Raw genomic sequence first — 20842 nt, forward strand, 5'->3', positions numbered from 1 at the left:
GTAGATTATTTAAACAAATAAAATAAAATTGCGAACTTTTTTATAAAAAACTTGTTACATAATACAATATATTTGATGATTGTTAGTTATTGTTACTTTATTTGTTATTCCTTTAATTAAATTTTGAGTTTAATTTTTATATTTTCAAATTCGTTTTATAAATATATAATGATTAATTAACAAACATAAAAAAAATATTTACAAAAAATGCTTTATTTGAAAATAATCACAAAACCTTTCATATTCGAGGTTGCGTGATATTATTTTAAAGATATATATTTAAATCTGACCTGAGCCTCTTGGGGAAGCAATTGGATAACTCTGGTGATTTCTTCACTCAGAATATTCTCTAAAATAATGAACATAAAATGAAATGCATTCGACAATAGCTTTTAAAGATGAACTGGTCTCCTTAAAATAGCTAAAAACCTTCAAAAAAGAAGAATGTTTACTAAAAAAACACAACATACAAGTGTAAATGTCTTAAATTATCGGAGGGTGCGGACATTGGACTGTAAATTATACTGGTACCCGAAGTTTTGTAACTACATTATCTTACAATATGCATAGACATAGATTTTAAGGTTTCATTGGGGATGAATATTGATTTACGTCCACTGTCTAACTTATGGAATGTTGTGTCTTCCTATAAGGCAATACTTTCTTGGATTTGGGTTGCTTGCTATACTCTTAACCTAACCCAAACCAATATAAAGTTTACCTAAAAAGTATCACAAAAAATGTATAACATATAGCTGAACACACATAAACGAACATCCTGCTACTTAAAAAGGATTATGTGTGTCTCCATCCAAATACATTGCAAAGTTTTTAATTCTATTTTATGTCTTTCTTCTTTTCTTTATCTATAAACATAGTTATGTCACAAAGACAAATAAAAAATTCATGGGGAAATTTTCAGCAGTGCATCTATTATATAATAAACATGCATTTTTAGAGCTCACTAGCCGAAAAGTTATTTTGATAGGACGCGTCTTCAGATTTTTTAAAACTGCAAAGCTGCCTAAAATCTTGTCAATAGGCCACAGCAGATAATAAGGGATGGATAATAGTTTTTCATTTGTTTGTTTATAACTTTAGGTCAAGTAGGTTAGGTTAAACTGGGTAGTCCTGCAGTTATAAAACCCGCAGGAACTAGGCATGGGGTAAAACTACTTACCCTTGTATTTTATTTATCTAATTTAAAAATACGGTGGGGGTATGGGGGGCCTTCAGTGCTTGATGGAAAATTTGAGGGAAGGAACTAAATAGACGGCTGTCGAGCACTTAATCTGATTATCAAAAAAATTTGAAATATTCTTACTACAATAGAATTATTTAACCCTGTGGAACTCTCATAATCCTAACCTATGAAAAATCTTGAGATTCTTACCTAGTATATTCAAAGTATCCTTCTTTATCACTTGAAACTAAAATATAAAAATAATTATATTTCATTTTGTAAAAACGAATATTTATGACAAGACTAAAATGTTAATTACGATTTTATGCAAACCTAATCAATAACAAGGTTTTGCGATTATTTTGTAGGGGGTAGGGTTGAAACTCCTTTACCTTTCAACCGCCCCTAAGATGTCCCTATTGTTAAATTGTTTTTGCTGTGCTACTTATTTACTCAATTCGCATTGTTTAATTGTAATTTTAAAAATCACCTTAGAGAAGTCATGACGCTCCAGCTGGATTCTAAGAGCTTGGACTTCTGGTAGGTCTGTCTTGGCCAGGTGATATTCAGCCTAAATATTTGCAACATGTATTATTTGCCAGTGAAGCTATCTCTGTGCCTAAAAAAAATTATCAAACATTATTGAAAACAAAAATATGATAATTAAAACTTTTATCAAAATAATATGAATATTATACATAAAATTATATCTCAAAACAGCTAAAATGTTAGCCTTCAATAAAGAACTGGGAAGTCTCACATTGTTAGGACACGCAGGTACAAACCCCGCAGGGTTAGAGTGCGCTCAAAAGGGTTAGACAACGGAAACAAAAAACACCAAGCCCCAACCCCTTCAATTTTTTTAAAAATAAAGGTAGGGAGTGTTATGACTCGATATTTACTTTGAAGACATACACTGAATTGTTTCTCAAGGTCAAAAGGAAAAGGGTCTAGCTAGTTGTGAAATAACTCATTTAGCCTTTTTGTTTTAAAATTCTGCTCTTTTGAAGTTCTTTTATTGCTGACGCCATTGACTGCTGTACGAAAGTCGGTACAGGAACCCACCCCGTGATGGCAGTTAAAAGCTCATGCCCCCATCTGTTCATTTACTTTAATTATCAAGCCTTGTATACCTGTAGAGCTTCCAAATGTTTGTCCAGATTTTTCAGGATTTCCTTCTTCTTACTGATGGTTAAAGTTGTTTTTTGATACATTTTTGTTTTTAAACATATTTTCCTGATAAAAAAAATACACTTTACCGTTTTCCTCTTCATGAGTATTCATTTTTGTGATGTCACTAATTGTACAGTCCATCAATTGAAGAAAATTAAAGAAAAAAAAGCTTTAGATTTTGCAATTTATTGCTTATGTTTTTTTTTATTTAAAGAAAACTGAGACGAGTACATTTAAATGTAGAAAATTAAAACTAACAAAATTAAGCCACTATGGATTTCTAGTAGGTTTTAGGATATAAGTCAATAAATTGACAGGGGGAAATTTGTCCTAAATTTGGTCCTTGGACAAACGCAGGAGTCCCAAACGTCGGAGTGGACAAACGCAGAAGTGGACATTTAACCTAACCTAATCAATTTTAAACCATAGTTTAGGTTTTTTAAATGCCTAACCCCTGCGGGGGGGCTTATTTGTATATTCGTATCATAACCTAACCTAACCCGTTTAGACATACTTACTTAAGTTAATATTTTAACACTCCTTCGTTTGTCCACTCCGACGTTTGGAACTCCTGCGTTTGTCCCGGAACCCTAAATTTTCAGTTCATTCATCTAGTAGGAGAAGACGTAATTGGTTGGATGGTGGTTATCTTTTTTTAGCCAGCCATGCGAGCATTATTATATCAGAGTACATAAAAATCTGGTGAAACATCCATGTAATAATATATACATTGATTTAAAAGAAAGTAAGCACATTTTATTTTAATTATTAAGAACTATTTAGGGAACTACCCAATGCTTTGCCTTATTCATTTCTTATGTTTTTATTTTTGTGTTGTACAGATTGTAGATTGATTTGCTGTTTTAAGAAGAGATAAATCATTTAAGAAAAACAATCTTCTGCTTAGTATCTAAAGATGCAAGATAAAAAATCCAGGAATTTACGAATAGATAAGATTAAGCCGGACCAACAAATAAGCAGATTAATCCTATGATTAAAGTTTTACAAACGGTTTTTAGGTGTTAAAATAAATCTGATTTAAAGCTGTAATGGAAATAAAATTGTGTCTTACTTTTGATTGTTTGTGCTAGTTTTCATATTAAAATGAACTATGCTTTATTTCTACAAAAAGTACAAAATTCTCATTCATTCATAATTCAAATTTATTGTTATGACTTCTTGTATATGCATAAGATTTACAAGAAATTTCTTGTTTTGAAAATCGCATCATGTTAAACTTACAATATTTTTTATTGTTTGTATTTAAAATAGTATATACTATTTCAAGCAGTCGACTAATTTTTGATTTTGTCCAGAATTCTCAAAGTGGACTGTATGGTGTTTATTTTTTCGGGGAAGCTTTATATAAAGCCAGAGCAGGTCCCGATGGGAAAGGGGAAGAAAAGAAAGCCCCCCCCCAAAAAAAAAAAATAGATCAAAGAGAAGCGCAGCAATTACATTAACGAGTATTTACACAAACGTCTGCCTTTTAATGTATATTTAATCAATATTTTGATCATGTTATAGGTTACAAAAAAAAAAAAAAACTAAACAATGTCACCATTGAGTAAAATTCTTGATTATTCGGCAATTTGTTTTTTAAAAAAAACTATTAATAAGTTTGTATATTATTTCTTTAGCATATACTGGCGGATGCACTTATATCAATTAGAGGATTTGATATAAAGTAAAATAGCCTAAAACCATCCTACAATCTATGTGAAACTTCTCTAAAAAAGGACAACGTAAACATTACTACTTTTTATCATAGTATTGGTTCATGATTGATTATGTAACAGTGCTCAACATTGGTCATCACACAATTTCCTTGAAATTTATTCTTAAATTGGAAAAGTTCCAATTTTTTTGATGCCATTTTTCTATCTTAGCACAAATAGACAAAATAATAGGAATCCAATATTTTTTACAGAATAAAGGAGTTAGAAATTGTGTATACATTTTGATGGATTTTTTTAGGGAAATTTTATGCAAAACTATCAGGCCTGTTTAAGTGCCTATAAAAAATACCCTCATACAATACGAATGACCAATAAATAAGCTGCTTCAATTTTATCTCATCTTGATTAGATAATTAAAGCTAATGGCCTTTGTCTTTTTTTAGAAAAACCTTTATAACAACTTTTTCAAGGAACTAATTATTGGCAGGAGTGAAGACGTCTTGCTGATACCTTAGTCCATGTTACAATGTATATTTTAAAAATATTTTATCCTTCGTTTTTTCATTCACCCATCTCTTAATTCCTGAATATATCGGATGGATATATATTATTGATGTTTTCCGACAATTTTGCATTCCCCCAGATTCCACATAAAATATTCAGAGACATGGACTCAGTATTCTCCCAGATTCAACATATAATAGTCACAGACATGGACTCAGTATTCCCCCAGATTCCACATATAATAGTCACAGACATGGACTTAGTATTCCCCCAGATTTCACATAAAATATTCAGAGACATGGACTAAGTATTCTCCCAGATTCAACATATAATAGTCACAGACATGGACTTAGTATTCCCCCAGATTTCACATAAAATATTCAGAGACATGTTCTTAGTATTCCCCCAGATTCCACATATAATAGTCACAGACATGGACTCAGTATTCCCCCAGATTCCACATATAATATTCACAGACATGGACTCAGTATTCCCCCGATTTCATATATAAAAGTCACATACATGGACTCAGTATTCCCCCAGATTCCACGTATAATAGTCACAGACATGGACTCAGTATTCCCCCAGATTCTTCATATAATAGTCACAGTATATGGCCTCAGTATTCCCCCAGATTCTTCATATAATAGTCACAGATATGTACTCAGAATTCCCCCACATTCCACATGTAATAGTCAGAGACATGGACAACAAAGATTTTATCGCATAATACTTCTAGGTATTGAATATCATAATATATTTTAATTATTTGTTTCTTACATTTTCTATCAGTAAAAAGTTAGTTGAAAAATAGTTTCAATGGGAACTAGTTTTGATCTGCAGAATCTTAAGTTAGTAACATTATTTCAAATTTTTACAAAAAAAAGGATTTTTAATGGACAAACTCAAATGGACGCACAAACCGTTTAGGTCAAAATTTTGTTACAATTTTTAAAAGTATCTTTATGCCTAAAAACATAAACCATCTTTTTTATCAAATTACCTTGCATGATATTCTTACTTAAAACCCTAGTAAGTTAGATTTTTAAATGTTTACTTGGTTATTAAAAGTATTTTGAAAAACAACTTTAACTCCTGCCTTGTTCTCCCAATAGATGGCATCTGCTTTCTGTACATAAATTTATTTCATTTTTGGAAAACTTAAGTGTTTAAAGACGATTTAGCAAAACTACTTCAACTCTATATTTCAATTTATGGTGCTTTCCCTTCAAAATGAACTGCAAACTGTAATTAAGGAGAGAGGTTGTTTTTCCTCTGTGTAACCAATGCATGTGGCCCTAACCAGTAACAAACTTAACCTGACCTAATACTCAATCAAACAAACTAGCTACCCTGTCTTATTTCAACTTGATCGATGTATAGTTAATAAACGGTAGTTTTCAGTGCTCCACAAGGCATTTTAAAAGAAAACACCTAATACATAATTGTTATAAAAAAGTGAAATGTAAAGGCGAAACATTTCTACTTTGGTTAGTATTCATTTTACTGCAGTGTTGCGGATCCGGATCCGCAAGGATCCGCATTTATTTTAGTCCAAGGTTCCGGATCTGGATCCGCAAAAAAATTCGGATCCGGATCCGGATCCTGGGGTAAAAATTTATGGAAAAATCTACCTAAATTTATATAAAATAGTCACTTACAAATTTTTAAATATCTGGTAACCTTGTTAAGATCAGCTGATTCACTCCCACACTGTTCTCTCTCACATTGTATTCGAGATTAAAGAATAAATATTTTTTGAAAAATTTGATGATTTTATTTTTATTGTCAAGGATCCGGATCCGCACTGACCAAATTTGGAGGATCCGGATCCGCATACAATCAATGCGGATCCGCAACACTGCATTTTAGTGAGAACCTTTTTACAACACCAAGTAAAAGTGGTTTACTATAGTATAGCTATCTAACTTAATATATCTTTTTAAAAGCGAAGCTTTTCTATAATTAGGGTCGGTCCGTCCGTACGTCCGTCCGTCCGTCCGTACGTCCGTCCGAGATAGATAGCTTTTATTCGTTAATTTAGGCATGTTAGAATTGTCCTATCGATTTTAAACTTTGCATGATGATTCCTGTAGTAGTTGGGTACGATTTAGAAAGCGTAGCAACTCTATAATCATTACCAGAATGTCCGTACGTCCATTTTAAACATGTTGATTTTTCTACTTTTTTAACAACAAATTTTCAAGTGTTTTAATTATCCGTTTGATCTGATTTTTGGTATATTGATTCCTGGGACAACAAAGAACAATATTATAAGCAAAGCAACTCTATAATCAAGTCCAAAAATGTAAGTATGTCCATAAACATTATCCTGTTTTTAAGCAGTTTTTCAACAAATTTACCTACAATTTTGATTCGACATTTATACATTTATGTTCCGATTTTTCAGTTCAGATACTATACAAGTGTTAATGTCCGTTTGTCCTACCGTTTCAGTGCTTCGCTTTTATGGATGTTGTCATCCTTGTTGTGTAATAAATACTGTTCCTGATATAATTGATGAGAAGGGCGTGCACTCTCACTGATCTAGTTCTCTTTATCAAATCATTAGTTTTCCTAAAAATAATTGGAAGTCACACATTTTGGCATCAATTGAACCTTTAAAGTAAAGGTACAACCATTTACAATATAGCAAGCTTTAAATGCAAGGTATGAATTTTAATTATGTCGGGCCGTATCCCTACGGGGTACTTTCTCTGCAGGACTCCAATAACCTTTAATTTATCTAAATTGAGTAATTAATTTTTTTAAAAGTTTGTTTAAGGTCCAGATACAATATGAAAGTATCTACCCTTATTTCAAAGTAGATAGACATTTCTAACTTTGTTTGATTCCAATATTAACTCACCTAATAGTAGCATTTCTGGGCAAGTTTTGTAGATCTCTTATCAAATCTTCCTGCTCGGCCTCAAACAAATCTCTAAAGTAATCAAAATATTTATAGCTATCAATTCAACAATAATGAACCACCGAAAAAATGAAATTAATGACTTTTCGACATTAGTTATTGAGTGCACCCAAAATGTTTTTTTTGGGAGATTAATACCTCCACTCTACAACTCATAAAAAGCTTTAATTAATCCGAATTAAGCATTGATTTTAAAGGATAAGACAATGGGTAATACATTAATGTACATCTCCATTGATGATAAAATGTACTACCCTTTCTAATTAAGGTGGAGAAATTTGATTAAATAATACCTGTTTCCCTCGAATTGAAGAGCCTTGTCCCAAAATGATCCAACATAAACTCTGGCAACTTCGGGACTGTGCAGGATCTGAAAAAAATAAGAAAATTACCAGAAATTTAAGATCACTAAATAAAGGAACATCACGAATTGTTATCAACTATAAAAGCATTAGCTTTAAATGTTCTATAATGAACTAAGACTAAAAACTGCTAATAATGGTTTTAACATCAAGGATGGAGGGAAAACTCTTAAATGAAAACATTTAGATGTGTTTATGGAAGTTTGCTGTCAGTCACACTCATATCTGACGAAAGAATTTTTCATTGAATTGTAAAAAATACCAATATTCAACAATTGCTGAAATTTTGTGGTAAATTTTTGATTATCCTTTAATATATAATATCTAAGAAATGATAGTTACTTCAGATAATGCTTTCAACAATTCAATAAAAATTATAATATAATAATGCTAGATTTAATTAAATTGTGCTAAAAGGGAAATAAATAAGAAAAATAATACAAAGTAAGAATAAGAATATATGTATTTGTGTAAAGAAGGGCAAAGCAATATATCAGATGAGTTAATTTCCAAGTCCCAATTTTACGTGCAATACCAAACTTTCCCACTAAATCTTGGATTATACGAGTAGGTAAACATTTCCCCAGTCCTCATTTTTGAATTCTTTGTTTCTGATTCTTAACTTAATAAGGAAACTTCTTTTATTGTAACATTGTATTTAAGTAGGAACAAACTTAAAATCTGAATTGCTTGAAAATTATTACAGAGTTGACTATTTCTATCTGCATAATAATAAGAACATTAAAATGACTATCTTTTGATTTCATAAACACCTTAAGATTTGACTAACATATTAGAATTACCTATTGGAGAAGGGTCTTCTTTTCTTACCTAACTCATATGGTAACTAATCAGTTAGTTAAGCAGACAACTTAACATACTCATGACAAAGTAATGACCAAAAATCTCAGAGTATCAAAATTATTACTTTCTTATTATTAGTGGGTATATTAATTCTATAATTTGCTTAAGTCTTAGTTTACAAAAAAAAGGATTCAAAGGGCTACGCTTTCTAATTCAAGGATTTTGTCAATTTTTCCTTCTGCAAATATAGAGTGTAAAATTGCAGCATTTCTTTAGTTCATGCCAATGCCATTTTCATAAAACAACCAAGTTGCAAAGCTACTTTGTAAGTCTTAATTGTAGGGCCAACAAAACTGGGTTTAATCTTATAATTTTTATTTCACTATCCGCAGAAATAAAACGATGCGATAAATAACTATGATATTGGCTAATACATTTTTAGAATAAAAAGAAAAAGTATAAACCAAGACAATTTTTCAAGTGTTGCTGACAAATAAACTTTAAGGAGAAGACTATTTTAGATATCTCTAGAAACATAAACATAACAAAAAGTAATTTAAAAAATACTAATTGGTGGAATTAATAATTTGCCCATGCAATAATGATTTTAAAATTATTTTTTTTTGTAGGATTATCCAAGAAATATCAAAAGGTATAAAGGATATGTGGCCAATTTGTACATATTCAAAAAAACACTCTTATCAATGTTTTCTTATAAAATCTAATATTGTCAGTCTTTATCTTGAAAAAAGAAATTAAAGACCTTATTTGCATAAGCAAATTAAATCAGATTAGTGTTTTAATAGGCGAAAATAAAAGACAAAGGTACAAAATTATCAAAAATTTATCAAAACTTTTTGGATTTGGTCTTATTCATAAATTAAATGTTTTGCTATCTGTTGGATGCATGATATCTCTAATATTAGAATCTAGAATATTGTTCTTTTAATAAAACATTTTTCCTTTTTTTTCCAGAATATAATTTCCAATCCGAGGAAATATTTGAGCTTGTTCAGCAAATCTATTGTTGTAAAATGTTCTTGAGATTAATTACAATCACTTTATACTTTCTTTGTAATCTCTAAACCATTTAATTCAGATATAGGATAAAAAAAAGATTAAACGGAGAGATGAAAATTATATGAATTGTAGATTGATAGATAAAGTTTAATTACAACCACTGAATACATTCTTTGTAAGCTTTTAAGTTTTAGAAATATCTTTAGATAGGTGTATAAATGGTTGCTTTCCCTATGAGGGCCGCAGAAATTTATATTTTGATATTTCTAATGTAAAATTTACATAAAAATAAACATTTTCTGGGAAATAATTTTTCTTCTAGCTTCAAAAATAAGAAAATTACAGCTGTCTGAAATTTTTAAATAAAAAAAGGCCTAAAAACAAAGGTTGTTAAATAAAAGGGTGAAGGAAGCGAAAATTGACTTAGACTTATTGTTTCGGAACGCATTGCCTAGCCGTTCTCGAAATCTTATCTCGAAGCCCTCCGAATGACCAACATAGTGAAGTTTACGAATGTGTATTTATTACCATGAAAACAGTAAGTCTAAAACAAAAATATAAGAATTAATTACATAAAATTAATGGTTATTATTTTTGTAACATCGAGGTTGCGTGATTTCAATTTAATAAAAATATGAATTTTCTAAAAAACTTTAAATTGGCACGAAACATATTAAATCGCATCAGAAATTGATAATTTTAGAATAAAATAATCAATAATATAAAGGAAAATATTCGTATATCAAAACTTAGCAGTTAAATGGTCTATTTGTTGAAAAATTAATGATTTAAATTTCTTCATAAAATTGTACCATTCTACGCTTGTTTTCAAGAATTAAAAATAAATTCTTACCACATATGATGTCAAACTAAGCAGGAAGGCTTATTTGAGATCTTCCACGGATTAGAGCGCATGTATATTCAAGCAATACATTATTTTCATTCACGTAGCTCCTCACATGGGAATCATCAAAGGAAAAGTGCGCGTCTTTTTTGTTTGTTTACAAGCCACGCGCGGAGATAGTTAGGAATGCCGCGTAACACACTCATTCTCTGGGGAATTCTGGTGTAAGGAAAAAAGGGATTAATGGGTTCGAACTTGCCGGGGAATACAAGAAATACATACCGACACACACCCGTCTATTCACTGGGAATCGAACACAACACCTCATCTTTGCAATATACGTGCAGACAGTGTCCACGAGATCACAATCTCATAACGCATAAATTACAAGAGTTTAAAATGTCATGGCCATAAGGCCTAAAATTAATTATGGTAACTTACGAATACCACAAAAACTCAAACCGCCTCAGCTACCACATAAGGACAGGAATAAGGAATGGGAAAAGCATTAAACATTCATGAATTGCACATTTACCACTCACACATCTCATTATATCATGGCCTCATAATCTCAATAAAATTAGAATTACAGACCATGTAATTGCGAATACATGAATTAATAATCAATAGTACCTAAACTTCAATTAGGTACCTACATAATAAAATAGGTAATGATTTTTTACTAAAATCGCATCGATAATTAAATAATCAACTCAAACTTTTTTCATCAAAAGAAAGAAAGATTAAATAATAACATTTCTTCTACTAAATCTTTTTGCTAGAAAAGAAAAGTAAAATTGCATAAAAACTTTTCAATAATTAGAATTTTTCTCCGATAGAAAAATAACTTGCTTACATCTAAACATTTTTCAGATAAGATAAGTAAGATCCTTAAATCTAAACATGTTTTAATAAAATAGATACTTAAATCTAAATAAAATATGACTGTAAAAAAATCATCAAACTTCGGAAAATTAAAATTTCATAATTTTAAATCTTCGTGAATCAAAATTGCGTAAAATTAAAATTGCAACTGAAATATGCAAATTAAATTTACCAAAATAAAACAAAAGCTCAATATAAGAAAAGAACTTCTCTAAATGCTGAATTTGCAATTTCTCTCTGTTTTAAGAAGAAAGCAACATATACATATTCATACAGTCATAATTAAAGGCAATTTGGGCCTCAGTTAGAATGAATCCCTCAAGATACAAACTAACAACATCCATCAAATATTAATAAATGCCTTGTTCCAGCTATCCTGTCGGACGTTATGACTTTCCATCACATCTTTTGATACTGCATAATTTCCAACAGGATTTCTGGCGCAGGGCTGCATCAACTGAAAACAAACATAATTAGTGATGTTTAATTCAAAACAAAAAATAAAAAGAATCATGAAATAATTCAAAGAAACTTATAAAATCATCAATCAAAGCAATCGAAATTAAAATAAATTATCTTATGCTTTAGTTTTGCCGTTTTGCGTCATGCCTGGCCGAGGAAACAGAGCTTAGGTACGGCGTAAAGCGGTCTTATTAAGCTTAACTCTACGAAAATCAAAGAATCTACTTAATTCAACGCGAAAAAAATCTGCATTTTTTCTTTAGGTACATCAGTTCAAAGGTAAATAGTAATAATTTTAATATGCATGTAATATTAAATTATTTATGTGATTGTAATAAATCTTAAAGAAATATTTAAATGATGTAAAAATCTCATTTTGTTAATTTCTTATCATATCAAATTTCAATCCAACAAGGATAAAAATGTTTATATCTGCGTAGGTACCTAGGAAATTTTCCGCGAAAAAATCCCTGGTCCCGGAAAGACTTAAATCATTGAGAGAACTTGCGTAAACGTATAAAAAACTTAAGTTTGCATTTCAAATGAAAAATCTTGCATCGATTGGAAAGTTTAAACGAAATTGTATTAAAAATTGCGTTTTTTGTCTTTCGAAAAAAATCTGATAAATCTACCGAAAAAATAAAATTCAAAGTTAAACAAGAACGATACTTATACTAAACTTTGGGTAGATTGATCTTGAGCAGACGTCTTGCGGAAGTCTCGTTACTCGTGGCGGCTGCATCATCTGATAATTTATACTTGGCAACCACGGTCCTTCCACCTGGGCGCACTTCTTCAACACGTCCCAATCTAAACTTCTTCATCAAACTTGTGCTGTCATCAACCAGCACCACGTCTCCTGGCTCGAGCAGCACCTCGTTGCGGCGCCACTTGATGGACTTCAATAGCTCGGGCATGAGCTGCTCCTTGTACACCTGATGGAACTGACGGGTCAACTCCTCCAAGTTCTCCAACCTCCTGGTTATGGGCTCTTTGCAACCGGTTTCAAACGTACAGATTGCATCATTTGTCCTGCCACCTAACAGATCAGCAGGTGAAATTATCCTCCAGGTATTGACGTCTTCTCCTGCAGTGGCATACGTCAATGGTTTCGAATTCAACACTCTAGCGGTCTCAGCACACAACACCAATAAATCATTGAAGGTTACAGTAGCACCAGCCAACTTCTTGTTCAACACCCGCTTGACCAGCCCAACCTGCCTCTCCACAGTGCCAACGAACAAATGTGCTGCGGTGGGCACAAGATGCCATTTAAAATGCATCCTGGTATCCTTCAAAAGTTCATCTAGAATGCGTTTGGTACCAGCCATATTGGTACCACGATCTGTAGTAACTCTTCTAGGCATGTTATAAAACGCCTGAAGTTTTCTCAAGCCGACCAGCACGGCTTCAGTTGAATAATCGGTCAACACATCAATAAACACAGCCTGTGTAAATCTACAAGCTACTATCAACAACCAGACTTTGTACTTAGTCTTGGTATTCCTGGTGCCAACGCCAGGTTTCACAACTTCTATGGGCCCCGCAAGGTCCATGTGCACTTCTTGGAAGGGCACTGACGGCTCCACACGGTCTGGCAGGATATTAGCCATTGCGGGACTCGAACGCTTGGCATATTCAATGGAACATGCAGCACAATTCTTGACCACCTTCATAGCCTCCATGCGGCCATGGGTGATCCAAGCATATCTTCGGCTTTGCGCCAATGTCTTACGATGGCCTCCATGTCCCAGCTCATCATGAGACTGTTGGAGGATGAGCTTCGCCAGCCTGTTGTGGCGGCTAAGCAAGACAACACCTGGGCTGTCCTTCATAACTTTCCTTGGGCCTCCAGCTGCGGCCTCAAGAGCTTCATCACCTCTGGCGGCCATTTTGAGTATTGTAAATGACCGAAGAGGAAAACATCCATCATGACCCACTATGGGCCAACAAACCTGGACTTTGTGATGATAGGGTTGAAGAGAATCGAATTTCCCCTTGGCGTCCATGGTCATTTCCTTCTCTTGGTTGAAGGATGTCAAAAACAGGTCACAAACAGAATCCAAGTAAGTGTTTGTGAAAGTATAGTTCTCATAATACCTAGAACTATCATTGTTGCTACCACCATCCTCATTTGTTGCAACACCACGTTTCTTGACAAGCAACAATTTAAAACAGTTGGCAGCCTTAAGAACTGCAGCTACAGTCCTTCTTGCCTGCCTGTAGGTCCTTCTTGCCAGCGACCTCCAGAAATCATTGTCCACTGCTTGTGTGAACATTACCTTGAGCTTCGCCATCTTTGGATTTAGCTCACTCTCAGGAATAGATGCATTAACCTCACCCGCCGTTTTAACGGGCCACTGGTCCTGTTCCAGGTGCAACCAGCTTGGACCTTCCTGGTATGTAGATCCAGGTTGTACATCCTCAATTGTACACAAACCTCGCGTAGCTAAATCGGCGATGTTGTGTTGGGTTGGAACCCATCTCCAATCTTCAGGGCTCGTCAACTGTTGTATCTCAGAAACACGATGACTGTTGAAAACATTTAGCATAACACTGTCACTGGATAACTGCGCCAGGGCACAGCTGCTATCACTAAAAAATACTTTGCCAGAAATGCTGAAAGGTAGAGCTCTGACAACTGTATCCACAAGCCTCGCCAAGATCAGACAACTAAGCATTTCTAACCTTGGTATAGACTCTATCTTAACTGGTGCGACACGTGACTTGGCGCAACACAAAACTACATCAAATACTCCAGAAACTGGCCATCTCAGGTAGGTGATGGCTGCATAGGCTGAGCTTGATGCATCACAGAAACCAACAACCATTGGAAGCCCCAATGGCTTATCAGGAACCATCGAACGTCTGAACGACACATTTCCAAGTGTTGCCCGGTCCTGGAGGCTGCTCACGAACTCTGACCTCAACTCTCCAGGTATGGAATCATCCCAGTCGCAGCCATGTATGCAGACTGAGCGCAGACATAGCTTGGATTTAAGCAGCAATGGTGCTGCAAGACCCATTGGGTCATATAACTGTTGCACGATTCTCCAAACTTCTCGTTTAGTTACCGTCTCAGGTAGACTTCTCCAGAGATCCTCCAAATCCAGGTCTTCTAGTAACTTTCTACCCTTTATCTTCGCGCCGTGGTTGGCTCTGACAGGTAAGAACAATATATCCTGTTTTGGGACCCAAACAATGCCCAAAACTTTCACACTGTCAACATCATCTCCAGAATAAATAACAGATTTAAATCTGAAATTTCCAGGTTCAATCATCTGCTCCAGCTCTCGGACCAGCTGGACAGCTTCAGGTTTACTGTTATGACCGCTTAAACAGTCATCCACGTAAGTACAAGTCTCCAATTTGACCGAAGGAGGATCTTGATACAAAACAAATTCAGATCTGAGTGGCTGCTGAACATCTCTCCACACATCTTGCTGGGCTACAACATCAGAACCTCTAATCTTCTCAGATCCATAAACATCTTGAACATCCTGCAGGGATCTTCCACCATAAATACGACCAGTGAGTCTGAGGGCGGTCACGGCCATATCGCCGGCTAAGGCTTCACCAAAATTGACGGTTCTGGTGAGATAAACCTCCGGCTCTCCATCAACTGTATCAGCGAAAAAAACACGTTTCAGCTGAGAATCTTCATAGGTAGCTAACAAACTATTATAAAACTTCTGAATGTCAGCCACGAATGCACACTTGTAACTTCTGAACCGAATAAGATTGTGCATCAGGGAATATAATGGAACTGGCCCGTCCATCATAATACTATTGAGACTTAGCCCCTTGCAGCAGAGGCTAGAATTGGCGCATATCCTCAACGGCGTGGAAATACTTTCTTTATATGCGCAGACTAGGCTCGAATAATACACAGGCCCAGTATAAGACAGATCTTCTGGCGACGCTCTTGTATACACGCCACGAGAAACAGCTTCTTGGAACACTTGGCAGAAAGTGTCGTATTCGCCTTTTTTGACCATCCTTTGCCGGTCACGTAGGCAAATCTTGTACGCCTGCTCTGAGTTATCAAACAACACACTTGGCGGCGTCTTATAAGGATATGAAGCCGTCCAGATACGGCTCTCAAGATCCAACGTCAAACCTTCTTCAATCAGCTGCCGCTTACGCACGTCCAAGGCGGACTGCCTGGCGGCAATGGCGGCGCAATGACGGCAGTTCTTACAACCGCTGCACATTGATGGCGGCTGTATCCCCAAACTTTCTGTAGACAGGAACTCCATCTTGCTGACCTCCAACTTAGTAGCTTTACAAGCGACAGGATTAGTAACAGTCCTGCCGTCCGCAGACACAACTAGATAACCTGTACCAAATAGGCTTCTGTACAGTCTAGAATCACCAACCATTTTATCTGCACACGGGAACATAGCTGGTGTTAGATGGCCGATAAGAACGTCTATCTTACCATCAACCATAGAGAAATTATCAGGCTTCATATTAAAAATTTCAGTGGCGGCTGCAGGATCAATAGAACGTAACCCTTCGTCAGTACCAATGCTGGGCACTACCGCCGCCTCCAGAATATGGCAATTCCGGTTGCGGTCAACCAAGCAGATTTTAACTGTAGGACATGCTTGGCTCTTTCCATCTGCCAAAGAAATAGTAGCTGTGCGACCAGTTGATGGCAACTCTAACTTCTTGGCGATACTTCTAGAAATCAATGTGAGATTTGCTCCAGAATCCCACATAGCATTGACGGTGACTTGACGTTTGTCAGCCGACACTGCTGGGAGCTGCTGCAACATCAGCATATAATTATTCTTGCTGAACAACTGTGATTCATAAACTGCCGCAACTTGTCCACTAGCAACAGACTCATGAATTAAACTATTATGAGGCTGGTTGCAGCTGTCTATGGTACAGCTGCCAAGTCTGTCGGCCTTGGGGCAATCAGCAACCCTGTGCCCTTTTTGCAAGCACAACAAACAGGCTCCTATCTTCTTGATAAAGTTCTTACGTTCAGGAACAGACAGATCCCTAAACTTGGAACACTTAAACAACAAGTGTTCAGAACTACAACCTTCCGACGGGCAAGGCTGTTTCTTCTTGGTCTTAGCTGGAGACCCAGGTTTACCTACGGCTGTAGCTGCGGCCGCAGAATTACCTTTCTTCTTGGTGGGGGTGTCCGTATCAGTCGAGCACCTCATTAAAATGGCGCCCCGCTGTTCTTCAATAATCTGCAACAACTTTGGCACGTTCGGGACATCCATTGAGCCCAACGCCAGATTAAGCTTATCTTGAAAATCTCGGGGCAACTTCTTGGATAACATCTCCAGAAGGATCACAGTCAACCACTGGCTGGTGGTAACCTCATCATCTTCATCATCTTTAGTCAGCTGCTCCAGCTGCTAACTGCACCACCAAACTCTGCTAACACAGTCACAATCTGGTTGGAGTCCGACGGTTTAGACTTCTTCTCCCATTGGTTGAAAAGGCAGAGCATTTGACGTGTCTTAGACTTGAAACGCGCGTCAAGGTAAGCCCACTGAGATTCATGCGATTGAATCTGAATTAGCTGGAGTCTCAGCTCTTTATTTTTACAGACCTTCTCACTGCTCAACAATAACTGTAAATATGACGGGTCCTGTCCTACAGTAAGCTTTTTAAAATTGTCTTTGAAACTTACGTAAGCTGCTTCTTGGCCGTCAAAGGATGGAAGAAGACGTTCGTCGACACGATTCATATATCCTGGCGTGAACATAGAACCGGTGCCGAACTGTGGTGTGCCAAACGGTGACACAAATGGCGATGCTGTCGAGGCACCCGCCGTCGTTGTGGGTGGCTTCATAGGTTCAAGCTTAACCTCAGCCAGCCGTTTCATCAAAGCAGACAAAGTGTTTATAATTGGTTCGGGTAAAGGAAAATATGGCCCTTTAATAACTTTCACAATCTTCAAGCATCGATCATATAGTTCAGCCTTATGGTCAGGCAAATTATCACCAACTAAATCAACAACACTTTGAATGTCACTAAGCTCTTCTATAGCATCAAGAGCATCCTTCAAAGCACTATAGTCTTTTTGCACAGTAACTATATCAGAATAAATGTCACTAAACTCATCAAGCTCTTGGATTCTCAAACCAAGCTTGCTAAAACCGACCATGATGCTATCGAATGTCTCGAACTTGTCATGGACAAGGATTGACTCCTTAGTGAAATGTCTAACGTCAAGTTCTGAAGAATCACTGACCAACTTCATCACTCTATTTAGTTCACTGGTTAGGGCCTCAACGGCTGGGCGCAGCCGCTTTCCCAATTGTTCACCTTTATTCTTTTTAGGACCCATGATTGTAACTAAAGTTAACTGTACTGATTATGACTATAATAATGTGTGGTAAGGTATCACAACCAACACATTCACAAAACTTCACAGATTCTTCTTAGCTGCATCTGTTCTGTCTTGTTTTCATTGTTTCGGAACGCATTGCCTAGCCTTTCTCGAAATCTTATCTCGAAGCCCTCCGAATGACCAACATAGTGAAGTTTACGAATGTGTATTTATTACCATGAAAACAGTAAGTCTAAAACAAAAATATAAGAATTAATTACATAAAATTAATGGTTATTATTTTTGTAACATCGAGGTTGCGTGATTTCAATTTGATAAAAATATGAATTTTCTAAAAAACTTTAAATTGGCACGAAACATATTAAATCGCATCAGAAATTGATAATTTTAGAATAAAATAATCAATAATATAAAGGAAAATATTCGTATATCAAAACTTAGCAGTTAAATGGTCTATTTGTTGAAAAATTAATGATTTAAATTTCTTCATAAAATTGTACCATTCTACGCTTGTTTTCAAGAATTAAAAATAAATTCTTACCACATATGATGTCAAACTAAGCAGGAAGGCTTATTTGAGATCTTCCACGGATTAGAGCGCATGTATATTCAAGCAATACATTATTTTCATTCACGTAGCTCCTCACATGGGAATCATCAAAGGAAAAGTGCGCGTCTTTTTTGTTTGTTTACAAGCCACGCGCGGAGATAGTTAGGAATGCCGCGTAACACACTCATTCTCTGGGGAATTCTGGTGTAAGGAAAAAAGGGATTAATGGGTTCGAACTTGCCGGGGAATACAAGAAATACATACCGACACACTTATGAAAGGTCGGAAATTCATTATCAAACAGGGGACTTGCACAAAAAAATTTAGCCCTCTAGCTCTAATAGGAACTGAGATAATTAGGGGGGGGGGCGTTCAACGCCCCCCCCCCCCCCCCGACCAATTAAGGTGCGGCAAGGGGCCCGACTGTAAAGGGTTAAATAGATAAAAATTGTAGATATAGGAATAAACAGGTAACTAAAATCAACTTCAGGTAACTAAAATCACTTTAGGTCCACATAAGCGCCCCATAAACCATCATACGTTGTTGGTTAGTTCATTAAATATAGCAAAAACTGTAGATAGATGAATAAACAGGTAGCTAATATTACCTTAGATAAAGACCACATGAGAGCCCCATAAACCCTCATAAGTTGTTGATGTGTCATCATGTCAGCTTTGTTCAAAATTATTCGGATCTAAAATAATAATACTCATTGCCATTTTAGCTAAATTAAAAAGATGAAAACAAAAAAAAGACGTTTCTTAGTGACATACAAATTTGGTCAGTACCCAAACCATTACACATTTTAGGAAAAAATTGCTAATAGCAATTAAAACAAGTAAAAATTATTTTTGTTCACCTTATCTTCTTGGTTTTTGATGGCTTCAATGGCAGATTTGAATTCATCAGAAATATCAAGCTTGTGGGCATCAAACAATAGGATAATTCTATCAGCCCTCTCTCCAAACCATCTTATGAATTATTGATTTATATTATTTATATTCTTAATAGGATAATTAACACTCCTTTGCAAAAACTATTAGATATATATGGATGGAAAGATTTATGAATAGATAGATTGATAAATAGATAGATTGCTGGATTGGATGATAGAAATAGATATTAGTCATAGATAAATTTATTTGATAAATCGAAAGATGTAAAGGGATATAAGAAAAAAAAATCAGGGCTCGGCAGCCGCAACCAAGCCTTAAAAATATAAAACAGTTTTGGTGCTTTTAACATTTTATGGAAGATATGAATTGAAATATTTGGGACATGTTTAGACTTTTAGCTGATCTTTAAAATTGTCAAAGATTGCTTTCTTCTAAGGCTTCGATCTTAAAATAGGTAAAAAATAAATGTATTAAGTTTATTCTAAGTCATCCAATAAGTTTTATAAAAATCTGTCAATTTGTTTATCAAAATTATAAAAACTTAAATAAACACGCTTCATAAGAATGCATTAAAATAGACATAAACAAAAATTTTGTTGCAAAATATCAATTAATATTTTAAGTCTTAAATTTTATGTAAGTTAGGTTAATATATTTATTAGTTAAAATTGGAAGTGAATTTTTGTTTGTTTGTTTAAAAAAATAGCCTTAAGCATGCATTGAACAAAAACTAAGCTTAATCATTAAAACAAGGAATAAAATCTTTGATGATCTTTTATAAGCATGAGGAATTCTAAAATTGCAATTTATTTTCAAAAAAGGCAAAGAGCAAGAAGGCTAATGCTGTAATATTACTTAAATGCAAGATCAAAAGCGGGTTTTCAAGTAATTTATTTCTGTATTAGAACAGTAGAATATATTTATAGAAAAGTATGCTCCTGTGACATATAATACAATTAAAGAAAGACTTTAAAACCTCACCAAAGACTACTAAGATTCTAATTTAAGGGATATCAAATGATTGATAATTTCTGTCCCAACTTAAAAGTGAGAAAAGTAAGGTTTATAGATTAATCAAAGTTTTCCGCTTTTGCAACGTCCAACCCAGGCTATAAAGTACCAAACGGTGCTTAAAATTATGGAAATATGTGTAATAATATTGTTTTTTGTATGCTTCTTAATAATCTATCTATATATTATTTTGGTCTGCCTCCATCACGCCCTG

The 20842-nt window shown here is 34.7% G+C and overlaps 1 protein-coding gene across 1 annotated transcript in view; it reads right to left on the reverse strand.

Annotated features, from left to right (window-relative positions):
* Nucleotides 1-20842, reverse strand: part of LOC145323825 (EH domain-containing protein 3-like) — a 43039-nt gene that overhangs the window by 10067 nt on the left and 12130 nt on the right. Inside the window, exons 8-17 of the mRNA XM_080166386.1 lie at nt 19581-19692; nt 19329-19415; nt 7762-7838; nt 7409-7480; nt 7048-7116; nt 5639-5668; nt 2317-2368; nt 1674-1754; nt 1394-1430; nt 291-349 (exon numbers count right to left, since the gene is read on the reverse strand). Coding sequence (XP_080022512.1) covers nt 291-349; nt 1394-1430; nt 1674-1754; nt 2317-2368; nt 5639-5668; nt 7048-7116; nt 7409-7480; nt 7762-7838; nt 19329-19415; nt 19581-19692 — 676 coding nt within the window. The remainder of the gene's footprint in view (nt 1-290; nt 350-1393; nt 1431-1673; nt 1755-2316; nt 2369-5638; nt 5669-7047; nt 7117-7408; nt 7481-7761; nt 7839-19328; nt 19416-19580; nt 19693-20842) is intronic.

This window comes from Acartia tonsa, chromosome 7 (assembly GCF_053477335.1).
Source record: "Acartia tonsa isolate MP-2025a chromosome 7, ASM5347733v1, whole genome shotgun sequence".
Classification (NCBI taxonomy): domain Eukaryota; kingdom Metazoa; phylum Arthropoda; class Copepoda; order Calanoida; family Acartiidae; genus Acartia; species Acartia tonsa.